General features: G+C 40.4%; 1 protein-coding gene across 1 annotated transcript; it reads right to left on the bottom strand.

Moving 5' to 3' along the window:
* Positions 1-10: 10 nt before the first annotated feature.
* Positions 11-27067, bottom strand: LOC104467469 (coiled-coil domain-containing protein 162-like). The gene is given in 13 exon segments (XM_010081255.1): positions 11-100; positions 4385-4515; positions 7043-7163; positions 8945-9154; positions 13616-13747; positions 16370-16510; positions 21174-21323; positions 22114-22232; positions 23301-23412; positions 23829-23870; positions 23872-23966; positions 25762-25993; positions 26972-27067. Coding segments are annotated over 13 exon segments (1671 nt in total).

Here is a 27067-nt window from a genome sequence, read left to right as displayed (position 1 = left end):
TTAAGGAAATCTATTCATCCAAATTGTATTTTCTTTTTTCCTTGGCTGGATCAGCCATGCAGTAAGGTACGTCATCTCCACTGTAGATTGACTTGAGCACCTGTGAAAATAAACCCACAGGAAAAATGGAAATAAAGATAAAATCAACTGGTGGTTGTAGCACATACACATAGTTTTTGATTATATCCCTTGATCATCAATTTCAGGATAATCTGTAGTACTGTCTTACTAGCTCTGACTTGACTGGAATTTGGCACCCAATACAAAATGATAGCACTAATGCAGATAATAGTCATGGCAGTGGAACTTAAATATGAAGCAAATTAAGTGCACTTCCATTGGAAACTTAAAGTGCACAGTGTTGGTTTCTTGTGTTCTTCTAGTTTGGATGGCATTGTTTCTATTGTGCTGCATAGAAAACTCAAATTGCTACAAAAAACAGAAGTGACTCAACAGTACTGTATCTTTCAAGTTCTTTAGCTTTTGGTTTTCTAAACAAAACTAAGACAATCAGCTCAGGTTTACTAAAACAGCAGAGTGAGCAGCTAGTTTCCAGCAACAGTGTGTGGGTTAGATGGCATATCCTTGGCCTTATTGTGAAATCACTTAATCTGCCCTTTTCCTATCTCAGAACTATTTTATTAAATTTATTTGTTTAAAAAAGATATCTGTGAGCTTGTATTCTGTGCTTTGAAGTGAGAAAAACACTCTTCTAAAGTGTGACAGAGTTCTTCAGCTCAGTGAACCAAACTAAATGCTTAGTATTTAATTATTTTGGCCTCAAAGGGCTATTTTTTGTGAAACTTACAGAAAAGTGATACAGAGTGCTTCATAGCATGGAAGACATTGCCACAAAAAAAGGTCATTACTCTGTAAGATGTTGCTAAAATGCTTATTCATGAGCTATGCTGATCCTAATTTAGGTTGCTGATAAAGTATGCTGGTAAAGCAAACTAAAAATAATTTTTAAAGTGCCTTAAAGTTGGTTAATCTTTTGCCTCAAATTTTGTTTAAAAGGGTAGAAGGGATACCTTGCCTTAGTTACTAAATTTTTCTTGGTGCCAGCAATTGCTACTTTCCAAGACTTTAGGAAACCCAGGATCTCTGGCATGTACATATGTCAATCTGAAAAACTCAAGCTTGTACCATATCAATTTAGTCATGTTCTGGAAGGCCTGCACTACGCACTGCTTGCTCATTACCCTGGCCAGCAAGGTGTAATCCAGTTTACGGAGTTGTGGCTCCGGTTGTTTCCCTTTCAGTTGTTTGGGGGGAGGGGGGACTGGGTTATACATCTTCATCGTGTGCTTGGCTGCCTCACTATCGAAAGTAATTACTCCTTTGTGAAACGGCAGTAGCAGCTGATCTGTGCTGTGTACTAGCAAAAACCTGAAATAACAACTTGCAGTTTTTCTTGGCCTTGTGTTTTGAAGTGGAAGGTAGCTCATAGATCTGTAGCTGTATTTGCCCCTAAATCAATTTTAGGCACTGAACTGTAGTGACTTTTCAAATTATCTGGCTTTTTCTTGAAGCCAACTTGTGCAAATATCAAGCTGTTATCTTATGAATGTTCTCTGCAAGTGTTGCTGTAAAAGTTTGTATTTTGTCTTCAGTGGAAGAAAACAGTTGTAATTGCAAAACCAAATTGATAAATAAAATCTGTTGAATGGAATTTTACTTGTAAACTTTCTTTAATGTGAGCAATCCCAGAGCGGACTGTCTGCTGACTTTCTGGAGATAAGAGCTGTTTTCCAAAGGAATTGAGAAACTCTGTAGGGAAAGAGGGGGAATGAAAGTTTGAAGGGTAAAGTTAGCTCTCCTAAATACAGTATTAACTTTGCATTTTGGACACAATTGTCTCAGAAGAATTCTTTTTCATGTCAGTTTTACCCTTTTCTCCCTTTGAAGCCAAAGAACAGCAAGGCATTTATTACGTGTTCCACTTGTAACAACTGTAAGGCTTAACGTTCCTCTTTGCAATAGTGAAGCTTGTAACAATGGATGTTAGTCTGTAAGGTAGAAGAGGGACTGCAGCCTGTGGTTCCAGGGAGCCTGTTAGTAACCCCTACATTGTAGCATCTTTTCACATTAAGATCTTTGACTTTCATGAAAAAGGTATTGGCTCTGAGCCTTATTTCTTTCCTGATTGCATGAGAGAGAGGAGGACATTTGCTAGGGAATAACTGTCAGTATGCTTGAACAAGTGAACAGAGGGTGTGCGTTTCTGTAGTTGCAGACTGACTATAAAAAGATAAGCTCTGAGTGAAGTAACTTCAATAGTTCACATCATGACCTTGATGCTTTTGTGTGAATGTGTCACTAGGTAGTGTTGACATAACTCAGTCTCATATTATGGGAAATTGCAAAAACTTTAGTAATGTTTCTGGAAAGGCTGTATGGAAATGGAGAAAACCTAGAGCTTCCTGATGTGTTTAATATTGCTATGCCTTCCAGAAAATCATCCATTTGACTGCACACAGTCAAGGACTGAATTAAGTTTGGTTTTGTTTTGTCTTTTTTACAATGCAGCACTGAAAGTCTATGCACAATTGTTCATCCCTATAGTACCAGTCTTGTGTTACTGCTGTTCTTTCAAGGTAGTCTTCTGTAGGTATAGCATTAATTCATTCAAAAAATCATCTTTGAATTTTGCTGTATTATGTTGAGTAATACTTGAAGTATTTTATCAAGAAGCTGTAATTAGCCTGAGACAGCCCTTTCCTTTTTTGCTGCAATGGCACAGAAGTGCTTCATACTGATGATGCTCTTATACTTCTAAATAGACATGTGGTTCCTGGAATGTGCTAGAATTGCACTTGATGGCTTCTCTAGTGACAGCTGACCTTGGGTAGTTATCAGTCACCTCTTCGTTCATTCAAGACATATACCTTAAAAAGAACTCAGGTTTTTTGATAACTGATTTCACAGCATGCTGAGTATATTGTAACTGGTTTTGATGTAGCAGCAAGCTTGAATGAAATAAAGCTTGTCAGCATTTCTAACAGAAGTTAGAGTTCCTTCACTTAGCGTTTAACCAATGCAATGCTGTTAAGGGTTGCCTGAATTTAATTCTAGGTCTTAGTTATCTATAAAAGGAGTACTGAGGTATTTGATTAGTCATGTTCACAAGCATCCAGGGATGTGGATGATGCTAAAAGGCACAGAGGTTAGTATTCTACCTCATCAAAAGCTGCAATACAATTTGACACATCTCTGAAAGGCAACTGGGTCCTTTATTGGATAGGCTATAAAAGCAAGCTTTTGTCCATACAAGCAAAATGCAGATAAATTTATGCTTTTTTTTCCTCTAGTTTTCTTCTAGTTAGTGTAGCATTGTGCAAAGAGCTTCCCCTTGCTAAGGGGAGGGAAAGTGCTAGAGAAGGTGGAGGTGCTGACAGTTTTGATGAGTCATCTTTAACACGCATGAAAGGTTTAGTGTACAGACAGCAATCTCTGGGGGTGAGAGCACTGCATTAGGCAGGATGGAGTAGTGGGGGGTTGCCATAGGAAAGCAGTTTAGGAAAAAAAAAAAAAACCCCAAATGAGCCCCAACCACCAGACCCAATTCTTTTGCTCTAAGCACTGAGCTATGCTTTGCACCACCATGTTCCAAGGTTACCACAATAAAAAGAAACTTTTAAGTTTTGACTGATATCCTTGCCTTTCTGTAGTGTGCTGCATTGTCTGTAAAGGGTGGACGTGTCAGTGCTGCTCTTGCTTAGAAGGACCATCTGCATCACCCAGTACCTAAAATGGATTAGATTAACTGGCTGGAGCTGGTATTGAACACTGCTTCCACATATGCTGAAGTACATATGCACAGCACTGGAGTATTAATGCCCCTCTTGATTTGTATATAAATTGTTCCCTTACTTCAAGGTTGCCAGTTCAGTGACATTCTCTAAAGTGCCCTGGACTGATTAAAAAATACATTTAGGCTTATTTCTGGACCAGCCTTTGTTTCTGTGTCTGCATGAAGACAGTAGGAAGAGACTTTTCATGTAGGTGTGTTAATAGCCTATCTGCCATCATCAACTTCAATCTGCTAAGCACCTGAAAGCATAAATAACATATAAAAATAGTCACTAACCATGGCATGGTACTTAAATCTTCCCTGGAACATTGCTAACTAAAATACCTCCCTCCTGCCCCTTTCCCTAGTCAGTTTTTGGAACATTTGGTGGTGTTTTTTTTTTTTTTTCCTTTTTGCTAGCTGTACATACTGGTCACCTTGCTCTTAAAGATAAATCTTCAAAAGTATTTTACTTGTTGCCCAGATGAAACCTGCCTGGGTATATATATACAAATTGCAGCTTGCAAACTAGCAAAAAAGTTGCTTATTTTGCAACCATACCAGCTTATTACCAGTGCAACCATTACTTACTGTCTTTGGTCTCTGAGTGTTTCTTCCTGTTCCATTGCTGCTTCTTGGGTCAAAATTCAAAGGATGCTGCTGGTAATCCCCATGCTGAGCAGATGCTGAAAGCTTGTTACCTTGGACCTGAGCTGCAGAACCTGGAGTGTTACGAACAACACAGAGTTAAAGGAGAACTCAAGTAAATGTAAAAGCTGTTGTTTCTGACCTCTAAGCAGAATGTAAGGGGGAAAAGAAAAAAAAAAACCAAGTTGCAAACAGTACTAGTAGAATAACAGATTGCTTGCTTAGTCTGGAAAAAATGCTTCATGTATGAGCTTGACACAGAGTAGAAAAAAAAGCTATTTGCAGATAGTTGCAACTATTTACAAAAACTATTTGCAACTATCTTCAATTTTTGCAGCTCATCCCGCACCCTTTTCATTCATAGGAATGAGTGTCTCAGGATTCATTCCTCCAGCAGGAGACATCTCAGTGAAGCAGAAAATTCTTGCTGCCTCAAGTCTACATTATATGTGATTGTTTTCCCCACAACACTGACTTTCCTGGTCCTGTTGAAAGCCAAGGTTAAAAGGAGTGGGTGGGTGTTAATGATCTGTTCCCAGTCGGAGTGAATTCCAGTCTTCATCTTGTAGATTTCCAAAAAGCAGAGATGCAGCCACTTAATGCCAACCCTTCAGCCACTGAAACAATCCCCACTGAATCAAATGCTATGCTTGCTATCAGCCATAATGTGATTTAACCCTGATTTGTTGCTATACTACTTCTTAACTCTATGTTAACGTTTCCCACAAACTTTAGGTGAAAAAGTGAGGTATTTTTGCTGGGTACCTGTAATCCTGCACTTTTTGAAACAGTGTTCCTCCTCCGATAAGATGCAAGATGTTTCAGACCACACTGGTTAGCTATTTCTGGCATTATTTCAGGGTGCGTGTCCAAGTGAGTCTGGTCTTCTGCTGAAGCAGCAGGACAGCTGGCACCTGCCCAGAGTGCACAACTACCCACTCTGATCAGACGGCGTTCAGCGTCCATGCATCCTGAAGCAGGGGCTTGAGAGGACTGACTACACAAGCATCGCATGAACCCAGAAAGAAGTGCTGCAATTGTTCTTCATTACTGAGACAGGCATGGCCTAGTGTATTGGAGAGGGAAGAAGAGGAAGATGTGGGAGAAAGAATGGAGAAAAAGCTAGAGGACACGGCTCGGGCTGCTAATGTACAGATAATTCTTACAATATGGCTGAAGTCTTTGTCTATGTGGGCAATTCCTGGAGTTGACATGAACTGTTTCAAAAATACCTTTGCCTTTATAGTTGCAAGTAACAGCTGCCACCCCTATACAAATAGATCTGGCAAATGCTATAGGTCTAAAGTCAGGTTAGTGGCATGGTGCAACTCAGATTAAGAGAAAAGACAAATCTTTACAAGTCTGGATTGCCTTATGAGAAGTAGTATTAATGTAACAAAAATGATAGCTATTTAATATTGACTTATTACCTGGAAGATGACGTCTTATACTGTTTGTACAACAAGCTCTGCAGTCTTCCTTTTACCTTTTTGAAAGGAGAAAAAAATACCACCAAGCCCCACATCTGTCTGTTGTTGCAGACATAGGAATAAAAAAATCCCAAGTAAAAAGGTAGCTACAATACATTGCAGAATTTTAACTCAGTCAATTTTTCCAGCTCTGCATCATGTTTAACAATGGCAACTCACTGCAGGAAAGAAAAAATTAATCTAATTTCTTTCACAGATGCTTTTCTTGTGCTCATTAGCATCAATGTGACTTGTCAGTTTTGCACCAACTTTTCCCCTGAACTTGATTGGTTTAAAGCCAGAGAAACAAGGGATATTTTTGCATTAATTAAAGATACCTCCCTGCTCTTTATTTTGCCCTGTTTGGTTCATGACTTGTCTTCAGCAGTGTGCTGACAGTGGGATTTTGATGCCACAGAGGAAAACAGCAACTTCAAGCAGGTAGGAGGAGAGACCCCTAATCAAGCTTTTTAAGCTACATGAATTACATAAGCATTACATTAAAATGTTACCTAACAAAACACCTGAGGAGAAAGATTTGTTTTAAAGGTTTCATCTCCATGTTGATTCAGTTAATGGCTAGAAATCTCTTACTGCTCTTTTGAGATCCTCTAAAGATACTTGCAATCATAGGCATGTATCTAATATAATACCAAGGGCACAGTCTTGTTTGGCTGCCCCATATGACTTGTAAGCAAGCTGTTCCAAGACCAGAACCACTAATGTAGCCTGATTTCCTACCACTTGGTTTCCTAATTTCGTCCTCCCCTGAATGCAGCTCCTCTCATATTTTCCATGATATCCATACAAAACAAAAGACAACACAAGTTATGGTCTAAAGTTATTAACTTGGGAGTCAGTGTTTCTTGTGCTGCTTGAGCAGAATTAAAATGAAAAAATGTGTTAAGGCGGAATACGGCTTTTGAGTTGTCTTGACTTTTCCTCAAGATTGTTTCAGGTCTTTCTCCTCTCCCTAAATGCTTTCATTACAAAGGAGGTCTTCTCTTCTTTCATATTTGGCTGAAGTTGCCTATTGCTTCGAAGGTTAAGGAGGGATTCAGAGACATGGATACATAGCTCATAAAACTTATTTCCCCAAGAAAGTAGGTTACAACACACAACCTGTCTTTACCTGCAGTCACTTTCCTCTGGGAAACTGCAGCTTCTAGGTCATAAACTTGACACTGCAGTTCATCAACCTGCTGGAAGGCCTCCAGCTTTAAACTGCACTCTTGGGTTAACTGGCTTCTTATCTATAAAAAGTGGTAAAAGGATTAATGGCAGCAGCAAAAAATCATCATCTGACAGCTCTGCCTTGAAGCAGGGGCTTAGATTTAAAGGAAAAGATGTTGCCTTGTGCACTCTTGTGAGTGGGAGGCCATCACATCTTGCTGGTTGAAATAATCCATAATTACAGCTTTGCTAAACATATCCATAATCCCTTTGAATGCAAAATGCAGCACAAATAGTGCAAATTGACATTCTCATTATTGCTTAATAAGACTCTTCATTTCAGGCATTGCTAGATGAAGATAAAAACAATACAGAGGCATTTTCTCACTGCTCTCCACATGTGACCCCAATTAGACAAGACCTTACCTCCATTTATCAGGGCAGAGATATGTGGAAAAAGCAGCAGCTTTTCACTCATCTGTCCCACAGACTCTGTAATTTGCTAAGTTTGAATACAGAGTTTGTTAGTGTTCATGACCACTTAGGTGCTAGCTGCAGCTGGGACTGCTGGGTGGCCATGAAAGCTTGCCCACTGCAATTGCCATTTTCCCTTCTGCTCTCCTCAAAGGCTGATCCAGCTGTTGACATCTCTGATCTCTTGATGGGTTATTTTGTTAACATAGCAAAACAGTTCAGAGCCCCATCAAAGACGGATACCAATGAAATCAATGGTCTCGTGTGTCTGCACCAACTGCCTTGCCTGTGTAAAAGTCTCTCATACAATTTTGGTTAGAAAACATGCCAGCAGCCTGCGAAATTATTCCCAGCAGAATGGCATTTGTCATCCTGACTCTGGAAGACAAACAGCCCATGCTTTCACCTTGATGCTTTAGAAGATTGAGGACAGAATATACTGTGCTTGCTTTATAGGAGAGACATTCAGATACATTGATGAAGTTTTTTTTCCTCTCTAGAATGAGAAAGCGAGGGTAAGGAGACTTCAGTGACAGCAAAGTTGTCAGTTAGTAGATGGATCCATCTAGTTAAAGTCTCATCAAGTGGTTGCCAAACACTATTTTCTTCTGCAGGCTACACTACAAAAGCAGCACTGCATGTTTCACAGCCAAGAGCCCACTCTACCAGCTGGGCTAAACACAGAGATTGTATTTACTTGTCCAAATCAGTTTTTAAATTTTACAGGGAAATGATCTTAAAAGTGGATCTGGTTACTCAGTTACACTAAATCAATGATTAGCAATGCAGTAACAGATGTAAACTCAATACATCACTTCAGTACAATGGCATCAGTTTAGTGAAAACTAACGCCATTTCTGTGGCCAGACTGGATTAAAGCTGTGTCCTTCCCAGTACATTCATTTGGTGTTTCAGAGCTTGGGAAACACTGGTATAATATATGTAAAACAGAGGTAAGGGCAGAGGGCTTATGTCAAATAAAGAGTAGATAAAGTTTCTGTCAGCTCCACAGTGCTGGTGTCAGAGCCCTGCCTGGGAAATGTCACAGGGAGAGCCAGGAAAGCACCAGGCACTTTAGACCTGGCAACATGGCCCAGCAGGGAGGCAGAGCCTGAGGGAGGCTCCAAAGCTCCCCATTTAGCCTGGTGACGGGGACAGCAGTTACAGCAGAGGCCTGGGACACACCATGGGGAGACATCCCAACTGGGGATGCATGACTTGCTGCTGCACCTCCTGATCCAGAGCACTGCAAGGGCCACAGTGAAGCTCTGTGAAGTTCAGACACTTCAAGGGATACACTCAGATGTGGTCAGACAACATTAAAACTTGAGACATCTCTCCAGAAATGCTACTGCTTCTGTTTTTCTAATCTGCATTATGAGTTTACCTGCTTCATTTCTTTTTTGACCACTTTTTGTTGAAGACAGGATGTTTCAGAAGATTTTTTATCTTCCTTAGTCAGGCATTTTATTCTTTGCTCTTTTTCTTGCATCTCTTTAAGCATCTTCTCTATGTTTTCAGCTTTTATTGCACTGAGTATTTCTCTCTTCTTGGCTTCTTGTGTCCTGCTCTGTACTACTTCCACCAGCATTTGTTTCTGCAACATAAGATTATTAAAGTTTCAGGCTTGGATTGCTTTCCCCCAGTTCCCATATACACCTTTTCTAGATTTCCTTTTAAATCCTGATGACAAGTCCTCAGATGTCATGTCCAGCTGAGATGAATGAGGAGAGACCCAGTCCCACATGGTTTGGTACTGAAGATAATGAAATGTTGGTCTTATGAAAGGACCACAGTCAGACCTAAAGCCAAAATAAAATCTGGTTTGTGGGAACAAGGAGCGCAAGAGAAGGGTAAGAGGGAGTGGGAACAGAACACTGTATTTACATGATTGCTTGTTAAAGAGAGAAGCCTCAAAACAACATTTATGTGTAGAACTCATTCGGTTGCAAATAAACAAGAAGGCAGTTGCTTCCAATTTCCTCAATCTGCTGTAATTTGCTTTCTGCAACCAGCCTCTGGTCTGCATGTGGAACTTGTTTTTAAAACAACATATAAACAAGGAAAGAGAGGGGGGAAATGAGCACAGCTTTTTCAAACATTGCTGTTCACAAGGTTTGTAGAGACAGCCAGTAAGCACGGCTATATTTTAGATTCTGTACCACAGATTCATACAAGCCACCCATGTCAGGTCAAACCCCCTTGTATGGCCAAGGGTTGTGGAATGGAGTCTGCTGTTTGTAAACACCATCATCACAATGTGTACTAAGGAAAGAAATTAGGAAGAAGAGAAAGAACCAGAAACTGATGTCAGAAACCAAAGAAAAACAACAGCAACAGCTGCTAGAAAGGTGGTAGATGCAGTGGGTCTTTTAGAAATAAATTGACAGCTCATCAGTGAAGAAAACCAATTTATCGGCTAAAGGCAACTTCACTCTGGTGAAAAATCAGAACACAAAGAGCTAAAAGTAGTCACAGCCCAAACATTTTTCATTGGGGAGGTCTCTAAGCCTTACTAAGGTTGGAGTTTCAGAGACTGATAAGCTCAGAATGGAGCAATGGAGCCATCAAATGTGACTTTTTAATATCACATTTACCTTAATTACCCTTGCACTGGAATAAGCAAGTTGGTTTGCCTAAACTGTGTTTCCCAGAAAGGCATCCGGTCTTGACTTGAAGATACTTGGTGAGACATATTGTCATTTCCACGGTAAAGCACATTTTGAACACTTTTTTTTTTTCTCATTACCCATTTTCAGTTTGTCTGCCCTCAACTTCTAGGCACCACCTCTTATTACAGAGAGGTTTCCCTGAGAAACCCTTTAATATCTGCTATTCTCTCCCAACAAAAATATCTGTAGACTGTAATCAAGACACTCTTTTTTCAGATAGGCTGAACAGATTAAGCCTTTTAAGAGTCTTCTGCTGGAAAGCATTTCCTGCAGCCCTACATCATTTTTGTAACTCTGCACTCTCTCAATTTTTCTTCAGCTTTTTAAAGTAGTACACTCTGGAACCAGTGGCAGTATTTCAGTGTGTTGTACATAGAGCTACAAACTAATTTTTAATATACCTGAGTTATTCTCTTTTTTATAAATTAAGAGATTGAGCATCCATCTTTTCCAGTACCACGCTGTATGATCAGTCATCTGACTGTTACAACCCCTGTCCAGGGACGCAGTCACCCCATTCTGTAGGATTCCTACTTTCTTCTCATTGTTTGTCTACTCAGGCACTGAAATACTTCTCGGAGGGATAACCAAGTTACTGAGCTATCTGTATGATTCTGTACTGCTGCTCTGCCCACATCATTACTCATGAAATGTGCCTTATCAAATTCACTAACATTCCTCCCCAAATATGTCATTGGTAGATTTTATAATCTAGAATTTTGTATTTATTTCCAGGCAACTGACAAAAATGTTGAATACTGATAGTTCTGCTACCAACCCCTGTAGAAATCCATCAGAAACAATCTTCGTTTAATAAAAAGGACACATTTTTATATGTCAAAAAACATCTAGCTCTCAATCCATTTAGCATATTTATTGATATTGTGTCATACTAAAATTTAAAATACAAAAGTTATGTGCTGCTAATCCAAGCATTACAAGGCCCTTCCAAATATGGATTAGATTTCTAGCATTATATTTATCTGTCTAACTTGTAATCTCATCAGTGGAATGAAATTAGGTTGGTTTGACAAGACTTGTTTTCCATACAATTGTGTTGCCCGGCATTAAGTATATTGCAAGTGAAGGGTGTGCTTTCCAGTTTGACCTTGAGGAATGAGCCATTTCAGCATGTGTAGCCATGTGTAGAAGTGAAAGGAAACTTCTTGTGGCAGCGATATATCCATGAAGGTGTTCAGATGGAAAAAAAAAAAACCATGAAATGAATTTGGTCTGGATTTAATGACAACCTCCCTGAATGTTTCCTTGAAATTTAATGATTGGGTGGAAGACTAATAACCTCAAGATGTGTAATTTTTTTTTTTTTTTGTCTGTGGAATAAAATATTCATAGTGTCTTTTCCTCTACTAAAACACATCCAGCACAGTTGATGGCATACATAAACATAGTGCCTGTAGCTGTCACTTTGGTACATGACTCAAACTTGATCCATGATGCTACATTTTTTTTCCTAGTTCTCTCTACCTACAGTGGTGAAAAGTCAGACACACACTGTTTCAATGCCATAAAATACCCATCCAGCTTAAGTGTATTATGCAGTTGGTTTTGCATACATTTATCACCTAAAATAACAGTAGGCAAAAATCCTCATTAAAGCAAGTGAGATGGAGAGAATTCAGCTTGTGCTGATGAATCAGGACCTGTTGAATTCAGATACCTGTTTGTGTAGCGGCTTCTTTAGTTTGTCATTGTCTGCTTGAGATTTTGCAAGAGCTTTCCTCACAGACCCTGAAACAAAGTCACCTCTTGTTCTGCCATCATCTTAGCATTCAGACACTCTTTTTTGTTTTGCAGAGCTTCCTGTAAACAAAAAGTACATATGAGAAGAAATGATGAGAGCAGTGATTTTTCTCTTTTTTATATAGCAGTGGGTTTCATGAAAGGTAAATCCCTTGGATTTTTAGTAAAGTGGATTGAATTGTTCCTATTTTCTGACAAAAGCTGGACCTTTTTTTAAGGCAAAGTGAGGAACAGGATGGACAAGACAGGTCCTGTAAAGGGGAAAATGTAAGATAATACTTCGTATGGGTACAACTGCACATCTTTAATTATATTCACATGTCAGCAATTCAAGTTCTTGTGTGCAAACGAACTCAGAGCAATGCAAAACTTGATCTTTCTTATGCATTAGAAATACCTGTCCATCTACTAATCTATTTATTTCTTCATTATCTCTAAAGTAAAAATGTGTGTGATGCAGCTTGTTTTCCTTCTGGGCAAGGTCTTTTTGTTTGTTTTAAACACAAACATAAATGTGTATGTATATACACGATACTATGTCAGGCACAGATTTAGCAGCCCTCTCTCCTTTCCCAGCCATTTAAAATGGAAAAAGCAAAGTCCAGGATCCTCTGCACTTGGAGTTGCGGACAGTGAAATACAAGTTCTTAGACCTTCAGGATCATTCCAAAGTCAGACACAAGAAAGCTCTGTCTGAGCAAGATGAGCTAGTTTCTAATTTTAAAAAGCCAAATTTTCCCATTTATTTTTCTCAGTTTTGGACTTTTATTTTAAATCCTGTGAAGATAGCTCTTATTTCTTATTATATCCACAAATTTCCAATAATTCAATCCATCTTTGACTGATCTTTTAACAAAATATTCTAATGATTTAGCACCTCCCTGATATAATGGAACTAAGTGTATGCACATCCGGTTTTATTTGGGTTTAAAATTAACAAGCACACAAAAACCATTTTGTTTTCACTCTTTTTAAGTTAACAAATATGATCTATTCTGCCTTTCCTTTGCTTGACATGTGCAGCTAATTAATGTATATAACAATCAGTAACCTGTTTGTTCCATTCTAATCAGCCTCATTTAAAGCACTGAGGCACTTTTCTTTCCATCCATCTCCACTGTAGTTTAATTTAGTAATTTTTGTGCTTCATCTTGTATTTCTGAAATTAAATTTATAAACCTCATGCTGTGTTCTGCTTTGTTTAAGCAGGTACCAATTTAAAAAACAAAAAACTTCAGCCACCTCCTGAGCCAACAATCTAGTTCATTTTCACTCCATGTCTGCCTGTCTTCTTTTTCATGTGTTTTGGTCAGTTGTGAAATAGTTTATTTTTGTATACTATGTCATAATTAGATTTCTGAGTCAACAACAGAGTTAAGAATACTATAGGCTACTCATACTTCCTAAACTCTTGCTTCAAGGAAGCATCAGGGATTTGTTTCATGCTCTTCACATTTGAAGACCACCATTATACCCATAATAGAGAGGGGAAAAGTTTTAGAATTTTTACCTAAAATCTGCAGTTCCTGTAGGCTCACTGAATAATAGTGAGCCTGCCCAATCTGACCATTAGTTTTGCAGAAAATTAGATGGTAATAACAGATGAAATGGTAGGGAAATATCACCTTCTCAGCATCTCTCAGCTTTGCAAAGAGTTGTGCCTTCTGAGTAGTTCGCTTCCAACAGTTCAGAGCCGTTAGCTTACCCACCAGCTTGCTTAGCCTCATATTTTCATCACGCAAGAGCTGCAGCTGTTCCTGCTAAAGAAGACATCAATAAGAGTAGACCCACAAAGATTACTTTCCCCAGGAAGAAACGTGTGGTTTGGAAGTAAATACAATTGTAAAAGCATGCAACTATTTGTATTTCATTTTAATTTTCAAATACTTTGCAGTTTGAAACAGTGCAGCCTTTGGCAATAAATTTCTATTACTGTGTCTCCAGGGAAACAGGAAATATGAACATTGCCCAGAAACTGGGAAAAAATGGAAGAAATTTAATCCAAAACAGCAAGCAGGTAAGCCCCTCTGAAATGAAGCACTGTTAATGGTGATAAACCCTATTATGCCAAATGGGGATTCTGGTTCACACCATATTCAGTAACCTGGTTCACCCTAATTACGATGTCCTTATTAAGAACAAAATTAGTGGATTCACGCAAAGTATAGTCATAAGTGTTTTTTCTTCTTTGTTCAAAATAGCAGTCTTCCTCCTGAAAACTGTTCTTAGGGCAGAGGAAAGCAATTTCATTATGCAGAAAATGAACATATAAACAAGAGTTACCGAGGACAGATGGAGGTCCTGGCCCTCCTGGCAGAGGTGTCTCTGCACTGAAGCTCTACCATTCAGTGTCAACTCACCTTTGTACCCTTTGTGTCCTGTATTAGCTACAGCTGGGCTTTGGCCTTCCTAATTTCATCACTATTGGTTTGAACTCTGATACTCTACCTTTGTTGCCTGTCCATATTTCGACTACTTGCAACATTTCTTTTTGTATTTTAGTCCTTTAAGAAACTCCTTGCTAAGGCAAGTGGGGCCAGGTTTCTACTAAACTCCCTGGTCTTCTTGTGTAACCAGGTAGTTGGTTTAGAAATCTCTTTAAGTTTTCTTTAAAAATCAACCGGCCTTCCTCGGCGCTTTTCCCCTCTTGGCAGTTTCCCAGGGATTCTGCCTAGCAATTCCCTAAATAAGTCACAGCCTGCTCTCCTGAAGTCCCAAGTCTTAGCTCTGCAGCATAATTTTGCAACCTTTCTCCTGATCCTGAAATCATTTCATAGTCACTGCAGCCTCAGAGGACACTCACCACCAGTTTTTCTCTGTTTGTGAGCAGCAGAAGTAGAGATTTACTGTGGCTGGCTCCTCTAGCATTTGCTTTTAGGGTATTACCACTAAGGCTGTCTAGGAACTGCCTAGGCTTTCACAATGCTGTGTTCCCTTACAGTAGATTTCCAGATGGACAAAACCTTCACAAAAACAAAGGCCTCAAAGCAAAACCACTTTTCTTAGTTCTCTATAGACAGGTCCATCCAATTTATTCTCTTGCCTCTTGTCTGTAACAGGCTCCCCACTGCAGTCATCATCACTAACGCTCCTCCCTCCTCTGACCTTGACTCATAGGCCTTCAGTAGTACCTCTCCACATTCATACATGAGCTCTCTGCAGGGAATGAACGCCTTACACAAAGTGCAGGTCTCACTCCTCGTCTTCCTTGCTGATCCTCCTAAAACACCCTGTAACCACCCATGCCGTGCACCGGCCCCCCAAGTTCCCATGACTCTGCTCAGACCACAGCCCTTTGACTGCACGTGAGCTCCCGACTCTCCTTGTTCACTGCCTCGGGACACTGTCCTTTCCAACTGGGCATGTGGAAGTCTCCCTACAGGCTTCACGGACCTCCTCCATTTCCACTGGTTCCTCATTTACTTCTGGGTGTTGCTATCCCCCAGATTCATTGGGGGTGTTGAAAGCCCTTTCACTCTGTTGGCATTACACTTATATCCTGCTTCACAAGCTTCTCTGCTTGAGAGATCTGCAGGCATATTTGCTTTAGACAGAAGTATTTAGCCATTATCCATTTGATCCCATTTGTATTCACCGACTGACTACCATAATTTTAGTACAAATTGAACCTTGCTGAGGAGGAATATGTTTGACTAAAAGGGATTGACTAAAAGAAAAAGAAAAGGGATTGATTTGGAAACTGTAGTCTAGAAATTACTTTCCATGCTTTAGTTTGTAACTCCCAGAACATAAGTTTTGGGGGCACTTTTTCAAAACGTAGAGCTGAATATATTTTTGATTCTAAGTAACCCCAAGTGAAAAAAAGGATTTGTGTCCCCATTCTTTTATGTGACCAGCTTGCATGACAAGAAGATAAAACTCACATCAACATATTTATCAGGGTCACTGAAACATCACATTCTCCTTCCCTTGCCCAAAAAAGGGACAATGACAACACATGACAATGCTGACATATGATGGAATGTGAGTTCACATGTATACGTCTTCAGATCCAAGTTCAACCTCTCTGATGTTCACCTTTGTACAAAGCATGGTGTTAGTTTCACTCAGAACAGGCTGAAAGCAGAGTTCCTAAGTTTAGAACCAAATTAAATCCAAATATATGTAGTTATTCAGGGTCTAAGGTATGGGTGTGGCCCAAAATTTCCACACCTGGAGAATAAACACACAGTCAAAGATGAATGATTCATAACAGCCTGACAAATGAGTAGCCATTAGAGCCTAGTGATGGACCACCTCCAGGCCCTTCACCCAACCAATGTCCCAGATAGAATGCAGTAACTTAAGCCATCTTCAGCAAGCTTAACCAGGATATTATCCTTCTGTTCATTTACTGACACGCATATGTATTTCCTTACTTTAGATAAATGTTCTTTCAAGTCACCATTATTTTTAGTGGAGCCACCCTTTTTCTTCATATCAATCACATTGTTACCTCCTTCTCTTCTCACTTCACTGATGATTTCAAACACTTGTTGCTCAATGCTAGGGCGATATCCCTACAATTACAAACAGAACCCATAAGAGATGAAGTGTGTACATATGGGAAAGCAACATTCAGAAGATTTAAAAAATCTCTCAACTACAACCAGATGGTCTTTCTCCATAATTACTTTGCTAGAATCAATGTATCAGGAAGACAGAGCAATATTATTCTTGCATCCAGGTACTACAAGTAGAGGAATTTCAATTGTATAATTTTGCAGGCCACCTATTGGCAATCCTGGCATGTATGTATTTAGTGAAAGGAGCAGCACCATGGTGAAAGAACAGGCTTTCTGGTGAAAACTGGACTCACCCTCAGGATTGCAAAAGAAATCACAATATTCCTTAAGTCACTATTGCCCTGGCCACAGACATTAATGGGCTTGTGGACCATCAGTCAAAACCCTGTGGATGTGATGTAGGCAGTTGCTCTGTAATACACACGGTCACAATCAGGTCAGTTTTTACAGGCTAGATTGGAGTATGTTATTTTTGTAAGTAATGACATATGTCACCCCAAAGAAATCAGTGGACTACTTGAGAACAAAGGCATTGGTCAAGTGAGCAATACAATTACACAGTGGATATAAAGTTTTGAAGATAAATAGTGCAGTATATTACAAACTGAAGTATTATATACAAAAAGTTCCTTCCATTGTAACCAAAAAGATCTTCCATTACTCTCTCTAATGTGGTACCTGTTCCATCGAGAGTACGCCTCTTCTTTTGGAAAAGGTACGCTATTTTTCTACCAGACTTTTTACAAGATGCTTCTAGCAGCAGGAGATAAATGATTCACCCATTCACCCACCTGGCACACTGCAGCAATTTATTTCTTTGAGTGCTACACTTGTTGGCAAATTATACAGCAGCACAGAAAAAGACTGATTGAGTATCCCCTCTTATTCTGTACCTACGTTTAGATGGACAAAAGTCACAAACAGGTTCCACACTAATGATTCATATTCATCCTGTGTGTTTTTTCTAATCTTCTCTTTGAGACCAAGATTTTCTTCCTCTAAATCAGTCAGCTGGGCTCTGAGAGCTGTTATTTCCATAATCATCCCATGGCACAGCCCCACAATCTATTACAGCAGAGAAAGTGAATGAGCAAAGCTAGGGATGAGCAAACACCATAGCCTAGGAGTAAATGATCCAGAGCTCTGAATATGTTGCATGAAATCTAATTAAGTAGAGCAAGAGTATCTTCCTAACTGAGTGGCCTGATGAAAATAATCCATTGATGATACGGAATAATCCATTTTGTACATCTCTGTTGGTTTTAGAAACATTTGTTCCCTGGAAAGAGTAGGAAGAATGGTGGCAGTTCACAGCCAATATTTGAAGGGGGCAAATGCAGAAGTTTCATATATAACCTTAACAAGTCTGTTTCTGGTCATCAGGAAAGAAAGATCTCCTCACTAATAGGTATGAACTGACAGAAGGAAATGTGTGTGGAGAACAGGGGAGCAGAAGAATTAGGGATCAGGGAATCTGATTTTAGGAGAAGATACTGTGCTGCGTGGCTCTCTGTCAGTGAGGCTGGCCTCCTGTAGCATAATCTCCCCAGCCTCCAGAGAGAAAATCAGAAGAATTGTGACCATGCTTCATTCTGTAAGCTGTGAGGTAATGCATTTATCGGAGCAAGTATGCTGTCTGCTGATAAGGTTGTACATACAGACCATTTAATATATGATAAAAACAATTATGTGTTCCATTTGTTGATATTTGACAATTAACATACCCTCAGAAAGGGCACCCAGGTTAGCACAGATAGGAAGGTACATGATAGAACTTGAAAAGATTTAAAGGACAGAATTTAAATTTCACGTAGGTAGGTCATTGCTAGGTATAAACATTTGGTCATTTTCATACCACTGAACAGCATTTGCAACCAGATGAACACAATGGAGGAAGGCTAAAAATAATTCTTAGCATATTACGTTATTCAGATAAGAAGTAGGCACAACTGCAAACTGTAGGCATAGCCAACAGCACAGTCTGCTTTCAAGGTTGCCTGGCACCTCTGCATACCAGATCTAAGTAGTAAATGCTCATAATTTCACTGGGTTCTCGCTGAAGTTGTCTGTGTCAATTTTTCTGTCTTACAGCAAACATTAGTGAGAGACTTCTGAAAATGAATGTTGGTGAAAAATCCATGTATTTGAGCCCTGCTGAAAAATTCTGGTGATCTTTATTCAGAGCTGCACTTACTCTGTTGAGGTGTCTTTTTTGTAAAGTCAGCAAAATGTTGGTCTAATCCTAAGATTTTGATGGAGAAAAAAAAAAAACAACACATGGTTCATATATGTTCCTTGGAGACTTCTTAAACTCTCTGCCAACCCATTTTGGCTGGATCATGCCTGAACATTTCTCATGGTTTCTAACACATCCACTGAGCGATTGAGCTCTCTCTTCAGCATTGCGATAGCCTCTGTTAATCGCTTTACTCTAGTGAGAAATGGAACTGGGAGCAGGAAGTCTCTTCTGAGGTTGAAGCAGAGCCCAGAGACAGTAGGCAGCTGGCCACCCTGGGCCACTTCCTTCAAGTACAACCAAGATGAGACAGGGATTTGGCGGTGATGGGCTAGCAAAGTGGAGGGGGGGAGAGACTCCACTGCCCACAGGCTCCTAGAAGGTCCTGCTGACTCCTCCTGCATTTTTCCACCCAGTTGAAAACTCACACGTTTCTCATTTTCTTGCTCACTCCAGCCTTCCAAAACATATGGACAGGACAGTGAAACTGGGGAAGAAGGGAGGCTGCTGACGAGACACTGTACAGAAAAGGATATAGGGGCGAAAAACTGGAAAGAACATGAGAAAATGGGGCAAGAAACTGATAAGAAGCCCAAAGAAGAACTGAAATCTTGCAGTCAGTGATGAGGACAGATGAGAAAGGGACCTCAGGAATGAAATGCAAAATGCAGGTATTCCAACGCTGTCGTGCAAACATCCCTGAAAGCCAAGCAGTCTTCTCCATAGTGTAGGTTTCTGTAGAAGCTGACATGCCTCTAGCAGAAGAGTTTGTGTTGATGGTGCCAAGTCTCCAAGTCAGCTCGTAGATTACATGGCTATCACATGATTCCACAAGATGTAATTTCTGATTTATTGGCTGGGTTTACTTCTTTAAAAAATTCCACCCACACATACCAGCTATTCTAAAAAACCAGCTGAAGCTGCAAAGTCAAGTACTCAGAACTTAAGAGGAGTTGGTTATGCATCCATGATGTACATAACTGGTACCCACACGGCAACACGGCCTACCTGCCTGATCCACTTCTTTTTCCTATGTCACTCAATGCACAAGATTGAGTTGCCTTGTGTAGGGAGACCTGCCCGTAGAAGTTTAAGTTAGAAGGTTACCACTGTATCTTCCATTGTGAATATGAGCCACAGAACAGCAGGCCACTACTTTTGCCTTCAGGTTATCTTTATTTTACTAGTCCTTCTGGCATGACTTTGGGCATTGAGCACAGAAACAGTGGCCCCAGCATCACCCTACCTTTCTTCTCAAAGACTGTCACCATGTGTCTACCCAGTGGGACTCTGTCCAAATGAGACCACTAAGTACTACCAGTTGATAGACCATCATCACCAACCTGTGTCAGAGCCATATGTTTTGCCAATCAACGGGGACAGCACAGAGGACACAGGCACCAAAAAAAAAGTAAACTTATTTTTACTTATGTCCAAAATGACAAAGTAATAAGGAAAATAGTACAGAAAAAATAAAGCAAGATAAGGTAAAGCAGCAAGACACCAAGCAAACTACTATAGCAAGCACAAAAATAAGGTAATGCACCTAATCATTACTACATAGAGTTAGCGATAGTGATTAAGAAAGATACATCACCACTTGCCCTGTATTACCATCATCCAGATCCACAGATGCTGGGGAGCCCGTTTACAGGGAAGGATTTGGAGAACTCATCCCGGCAACAGGGAAATCTCTATATGGTGTGTCCACTGTATAGAGGAGGCTTCCAAATTTCCCTGCAAACGGTCCCTGCTTTTATACAGTTAAATGAACAACTTTATATCTTAAGCTGCGAAAAACATCTGAAACATCTGGCATAGTTTTTTTTTTTCTTCCTTGTTAAGTTTTTCCCGTGCTTGGCCAGAGCCCGAGAAAAGGTTAAGAAGAAGTAAAGGTGTCTGGTTATCTTTGACTATGCGTCTTTAAACAAAGCCTGTCACCGCCCTGCTACCTTCTGTCACGTAGAGGTCTGTTTGAAGGTTTGAGATAGGTTTATCTCTCTTTGGCAAGTGGGGCTACCGTTACACAACTATTATCTTACAGCAAGTGTCACAGCAATTCTCTATAAGTGTTACAACAAAAGCTTTTATAAATTGGCATATATTCATAAGGTTATATATTTACATATGTGATCAATATTATACATATTAGATATATTGTTAGGTTGTTATCATATTGTCAGGGCCTCACTGCTCAGGCCCTAGTATTTCACCATATCACTTTGGTTGCCACCTTCTTCCACTGCGTGCAGCTCCTGAGGCAAAGCACAAAGATGCACAGTAACTATGCTGTAGCCCAACTCTACTTAGCAACTTCCCAGCCTGACAGCTTGACTTTATTTTTTACTTAGCAACTGCCTCCTACCCAAATAAACCACCTTCCCCTGTTCTTGAAGAACAGAATCAATGCTCTCATCATACTTGTTCTTTTAGGTAAAGTAGACGATGCTGCTGCTGGAGAATATTTTCATAAAACATGGAGTAGTTCTCAAAGTTGCTGTGCTCTCTGGCCATGATGTCACAGCCCAGTATAGTGAGACACTGTTGTAAATGGCTTTTTTTTAAAGTAACCTAGGAAAACAAAATAAGAAACCTTGCAGGTAGCCTGAATCACAAGAGTTGCTATATACAACATATGTCAAAATGAAACGTGGTCGCCTTATTATAAAATTAAATGCTCCTGTGATATCAAAATGAAGCAAAAATAAAACAATTCAATATAAATGTTTTTGCCCAATCTACAATTTCACTGCACTGATGGAAAACAGATTTATCAGTTTTTGACTGGTTCTAGCTGCAACTATATAATGTATTTTTTTCCATCTGAAGCTAAAAGACAATTTTCAGTAGAGAAAAGAAATCACCAGCTCAGCAACTGCCTCAATTGCAGTTGGGCCCCAAATCCCTTCTCTCAAAAAAATGTTTTGTGTTTTTAATGAGAAGTGGTCATATTTTTATAAATATTTTCTTTAAATTTCACTGGAAAAAACCCAAAAACCCTATAAAACTGCTTCCTAACATCATGCTGGACTCCTGATCTAGCAATGACCCACGAAGAAGAGTTCCCACTCCTGAATCTGTGAAAGTCCTGCAATCCTGCATTGCGGTTGCATATAAACCTCCAACCCTGACTCATCTTCACATTATTGCAGTCCTGAGAGATGAAATAAACCCATCAGAAGGCAGTAGGGCAATACACGTTTGCTGCCGACGCTGCTATTACAAACCAACATAATCTGAATCTAAGCTGTGAACTTAAAAAATGTGCTTCTCTTTTAGGTCAGTGATTGACAAGAGCTTTAATAAATAAAGCTGTAAACATGATTTAACTGTTGCTTAGATAGAAATGCAGAATATGTACCTCTGTATCTGATTCTTGGTAGTTTTCCATCAGCCTTTGAACAAATTTTTCAACGATCTGTGGTCGAACAACTGAGAAATTTTCTTGCATTACCCTGTGTTTCCAGAGCTCTGCAGGAACAGAGGGAGAAAAGAAAAATCGGAATAAAACCACACGTCAGTAGGTATCACTGTCACAAAATATTGATCCTTCAGTAATCCCTGGGACTTGACACTGGGTATGTTTCATAGCATAGGGTTTCTCAGCTTTCCTAAAATGTTTACAACAAAAAGTAAATGTTGTTGCAAACAGATTGCAAAGCTTGTGTTGAGCAGCAATATAAAATCCGTTCTGGTATCAAAGCCAAAATGTAATTTCATTATAGACCAGCTCTGTCAATAATGACCTAGCCCACAATTGTGTATTGCAGTTTTCTGTAAATATTGAGTGAAGAATATGGCTTTCGTATGAAATCAAACATTTCTGTGCACTAATGATTGCTGCCTGCAACCACAACCAGCAGCAACAGGGCACATGTTTCTTCCCTTTTATTTCTACTTTTCCTTTGTTTTACTATTTGTGCCTGTGAATACCCAAATTGCCCATACCCATGCAGTAATTGTACCAAGTAAACATTGAACGTACTAGAAAGTCTGGGATTTAAATTGCACTGCTAGGCCTAAAATATTAACACTCCAACATGGAGGAGTAGAGAAGTAATTTCCCATCAGTCTGTTTCAGGCTGCCTGCAAACTCCAGAGTAATTAGTGGTCAGCCTCGTTTGCACAATTGTCTTTGCAATGATTATGGCTAAACATTAATTCTATAAAGAGAAAGTGAACTCTTCAGTTTAGGGAATTTGAATCTGTTGAACAGGCCGGTCCATGCAGAAAGGTGTATGGTATCTCGGTATACAATTCTTCCTGATAGATGTATTTCTGGAATTTCTCACAATGGGCTCTCCAAAACGGAAGAGAGTTTCCTGAGGGTAAGCCATTTTTTGTCAGTGATACCTTCCCCACGATTCAGCTGGTCCCTGGCCTCCAAATGGGCGCAGGGGGAAATGGGAAGCTGAGGGCAAATGTGCTCTCCTGCTTATATACAGGACAACTCTTTGCTGCCTTTATGCATCAAGGCTACTTTTCCCACTCAAGATTGGGGCTCCCGTATTTCCCAGGATGGGTATTTTAATTCTCCTTACCAGTGGGGAGACTTCTCTTGTCTGTCTCTTTCAGATGTCACTAGAGTCACCTCCTGGTTAATTTTCTTCTGCACGTTATGGATCATGTGGATTTCTAGGCTTTCCAGAAGCTTTTGAAGCTAGAATCAAGTATAATACTTAGCTCTTACTAAATCTCCCTACTGCTTATAAAGCAACTTGACAACCAGCAAAAACCAGCAGACTAAACCAAAGCAATTCTCTTCCCATTCTTCTCTAAAATACAGGACTGTCAGATACAGCATCAAGGTTAATATCATTTAGGAGTATGCCTAGTGCTGTGCCACAAAGTCTCTGGGTGGAGGCAGGTTCTCCTGTTGCTCTGGGCTGTCCCAGGACCCACACCTGGCTCCATACAGCAGAAGTGCCATTGCAGAGCCTCCCTGGTCACACACATCTGTCAAACTTTCCCCCACAACAGCCTCCACTGGACCCCGCTGGACTTCACTTATCAGAAATTGCAGGAAAACATGAAACTGCAACACCTGCAATGCCCCACCAATAACCTTCCCCTTACCTGGTACACTTTCATTTCAATTTCTGATGCTCCTCTGGGGGGGAAGTATATGCTGTGTGCTTGTAATGGGCTCTCCAAACGCCTCTGTGCCCATTTGTCTGACTATGGCTTTCATGGCTGGGTACAGGATAGCCAAATTAGAATTACCAGGACATGGGTATTTCACACATTCTCTCTCAAGATTACTGGGTATGCATTTACTGACCTTGGACCTTCGCTTTCCTTTTTTCTTCCCCTGCCTCTGTTCCTAACCCATGCAGAATATGATTAAGTCTCAGCTCACTACATTAGCCCCACTTGACCTGCAAGCGGGACAGGACAGTCTCTTCTTCACTACTTCACTGGTCCTGCCTTATTACATAGTTCAGTAATTTCTCCAAGTTTATAATAATACAAAACTAAAACCTAGGGGAAGGAAAAAGGGGTCAACTAGATAAAGCAGGGAAATCTGGTCACCAGTAAGAACTTGTCAGTATCACTGTTGTTCAAATAAACCAAGAAACTCCCTCCACCTCCTCCCCCTGCTCTGCTTTGTATCTGATCATGGGTTTGCTAAGTGCTTCGGAGTGCTAAGTGCCAAGGCAGACACCCACTTTGCTCTTAGAAGCAGAGGAACCATTAGCAAGGCATATATACCTCCTTACATTTTATTGCTTTAATCACACTGCCTTTTAAACCCTTGATGGCATGACACAAAGGTTAGCACAGAGCTCAGGGAGGGAAGTAGGGAGCTCTTTTCTTATTTGTGGAGAGGGATGGGTGGGGACAGGGAGGATTTTTGGGTATAGTGCATTTGGCAGATTTCCTGCTAGGAAAGAGCTGTTGCAGGTGCGGCTACAGAATCTCCTCCTGCCCAAAGGCCAGCGTAAGCAAAGCCAAGGGCAAGGAGCTCACCTCTCCTCCCAGGAGGCAATAACTGATAAGCCTGATCTCAGGCATCACCACAAGATAGCTCTGGATCTGTAGGGGCTGGGAGACGGTAAAGCCCCTGGGGCTCCCCCACAGCCACACAGACCCATGGTGGAAGCACAAGCTGTTGCTTGCTCTGCATGGAGATTTTGCCCAGGAGCTCCTCCCTCAGCAGAGCTCATAAATTAGGGGCAAAGACTGTGAGTCCCAAGTGTTGAACTATGCCCCCTCCAATCTGGCAGTAATGCATGGGAGGTAACATTGGGATACAGATAAATGGGGACCAGAATGGAGTAAATCTGATACCAGCTCTTTACACACACACAAATTTTGTGTGCAGATTCAGACTTGCCAATCTAAGATGCCTTGTTCTTGCAGGGACAGGCCCACTGAGCTTTGCTTCCTCCATGCCCTGTTGGATGACAACAGTGTTTTCCAGTGCCTTCGTGCACAGATTTCACCCTTACTGTGTCATCTTGCTCTTTCACTTCCTTTCTTGTGGTTTCCAGGGACAAGACTTTTTAAAAAAAAAGATGTTCAATTTTCTGCTTTCAGAAGGGCCTCTCTGACGAAAGTCTTCCAATTTTCTAATCTTGACTGCTCGAAGTTGAGCCGAGTAGGAGGGTTAGAAAGAATTCTGCTACAATTAATCTAACAGGCTTCCAAAATTTCCATTTATTCAAGTACTATATTTAACATTGTTTATGGAGCCTGAAATATGGAGGCAGGTCACACGATTGAGAAGAATGCACTTGGAAAACATCATCAGCAAACAGTCTGAATAGACATTGAAAGACGGGAAAAAACAACCACACTGAAACAAAGAAACAAAAGGTAGCTCTCAAGCCTTTAGAGAAAAGCGAAAGTACTAGGTAAATTGCAAGCAAAAATAAAGGTAGAAATGAAAAAAAAAGGCAAGTGAAAGAGGGGAACAGGAGGAAAATGGATGGAGAAGTCAGGGACTTTTCTTATTTTTCATGTTTTCAGTCACTCCAGAATATTCTTGCATCCAAGGTAACTTACCCATATTGCTCACAAAACTCTTTGTAGAGAGGCACTGTATTGATGTCCTCAATCCTCAGCTTGAGCTGTCCCCATTTTGCCTTTAATATTTCTATTTGCTTCCATAGTATCAGAAAAGATCTTATCAAGTTAAGTGATACGACTGGATCATGATGCCTCAGCAAAACTTTGCACATCTTTTTGCTGTTCTGCAACCAGTTAGCACTTGAGTCAACTGCTTCGGCCAAATTCTGCTGGAAGTCACAGGGAAATATTTTGCTTCAAAAAGCTATGACAAGCTTTTCACGTTATTTTCTTTGCTTAATAGCATCTCATGAAATATACAGTGAGATGAGACATGCTACAGGCTATTGCGCAATCAGAACTGGCAATGAGGCCTTACACCAGTGTCCTTCAGAGCACAGTACAGAAAAAAAAGGGGCGACTTTTTGATTGCAATGAATACTCACATATAGGAGAGATGGGGATAAAATTGCATGGAAGTTAAATGCTTTGTTTTATTGCTGCTGTCCTCAGGTGAATCGCCTCAACAGCATCGCTTTCTGCTTGGTCTCTACTAAAAGTACTGTTAAAGAAATCAAACTCTTAGATCAGATCTTGAAGGAAGCAGACCTTAAAATAACTAAATTTGTCCTTTCCACTCATTTTACCTTACAAATCGATCAGTGTATCTGTTTTCCATCACAAACAGTTTGAACCTCTCCCCGTTCCTCGACCCAAATCTTTGTGCAGTTTCTGGCAGGCTTTAGGTGCCCCCAGCAGCCATTCCTCACACACATGTCCACAATGCAAGTTCTCGGGGAAGTACAGCCTGGAAGTACCTTGCCTCTCCTTGACTAGATTTGGTTTTAGACAGCAGCCACGCTGTTCCTTTCCCCTTTGCACTGTGTGGCTCTTGATAAAGAGCAAGCTGGACCTTCGGTGGGATGTGGGGAAAAGTCAGGACAGCCTCTGTTTCCTCCAGAATTCTGGTGATACCAAGAGGTCTTCAAGGGGCATCTATCACTAGGGCTTCTCTTGAGAGCACTCAGGATTTATAGGAGACAACATTGCTCCCTTTGCTTCTTACCGGATGGCCAGGAGTAGATGAGGTTATTACAGCATACCTCAGGTCTAGGTCACTTATGTTGACAGAGGTTTGGTTACAAAAACTAATGGGAATCCTACACAGAAGCCGTACAGTCCCAAACAAACAGAGTTGTCAGAAGTACCTGCTTGCTCTTAGCTAACGAGGCTTGACAGTCAGCATGATCTTCCTCAGCACAGCCGTAGCTGTTCTGCAGTACATCCTCCATTGGAAACTGCAT

The sequence above is a fragment of the Pterocles gutturalis genome, unplaced genomic scaffold (assembly GCF_000699245.1).
Source record: "Pterocles gutturalis isolate BGI_N339 unplaced genomic scaffold, ASM69924v1 scaffold15444, whole genome shotgun sequence".
NCBI classification, from domain to species: domain Eukaryota; kingdom Metazoa; phylum Chordata; class Aves; order Pterocliformes; family Pteroclidae; genus Pterocles; species Pterocles gutturalis.
This window is presented reverse-complemented; position numbering and strand designations above follow the sequence as displayed.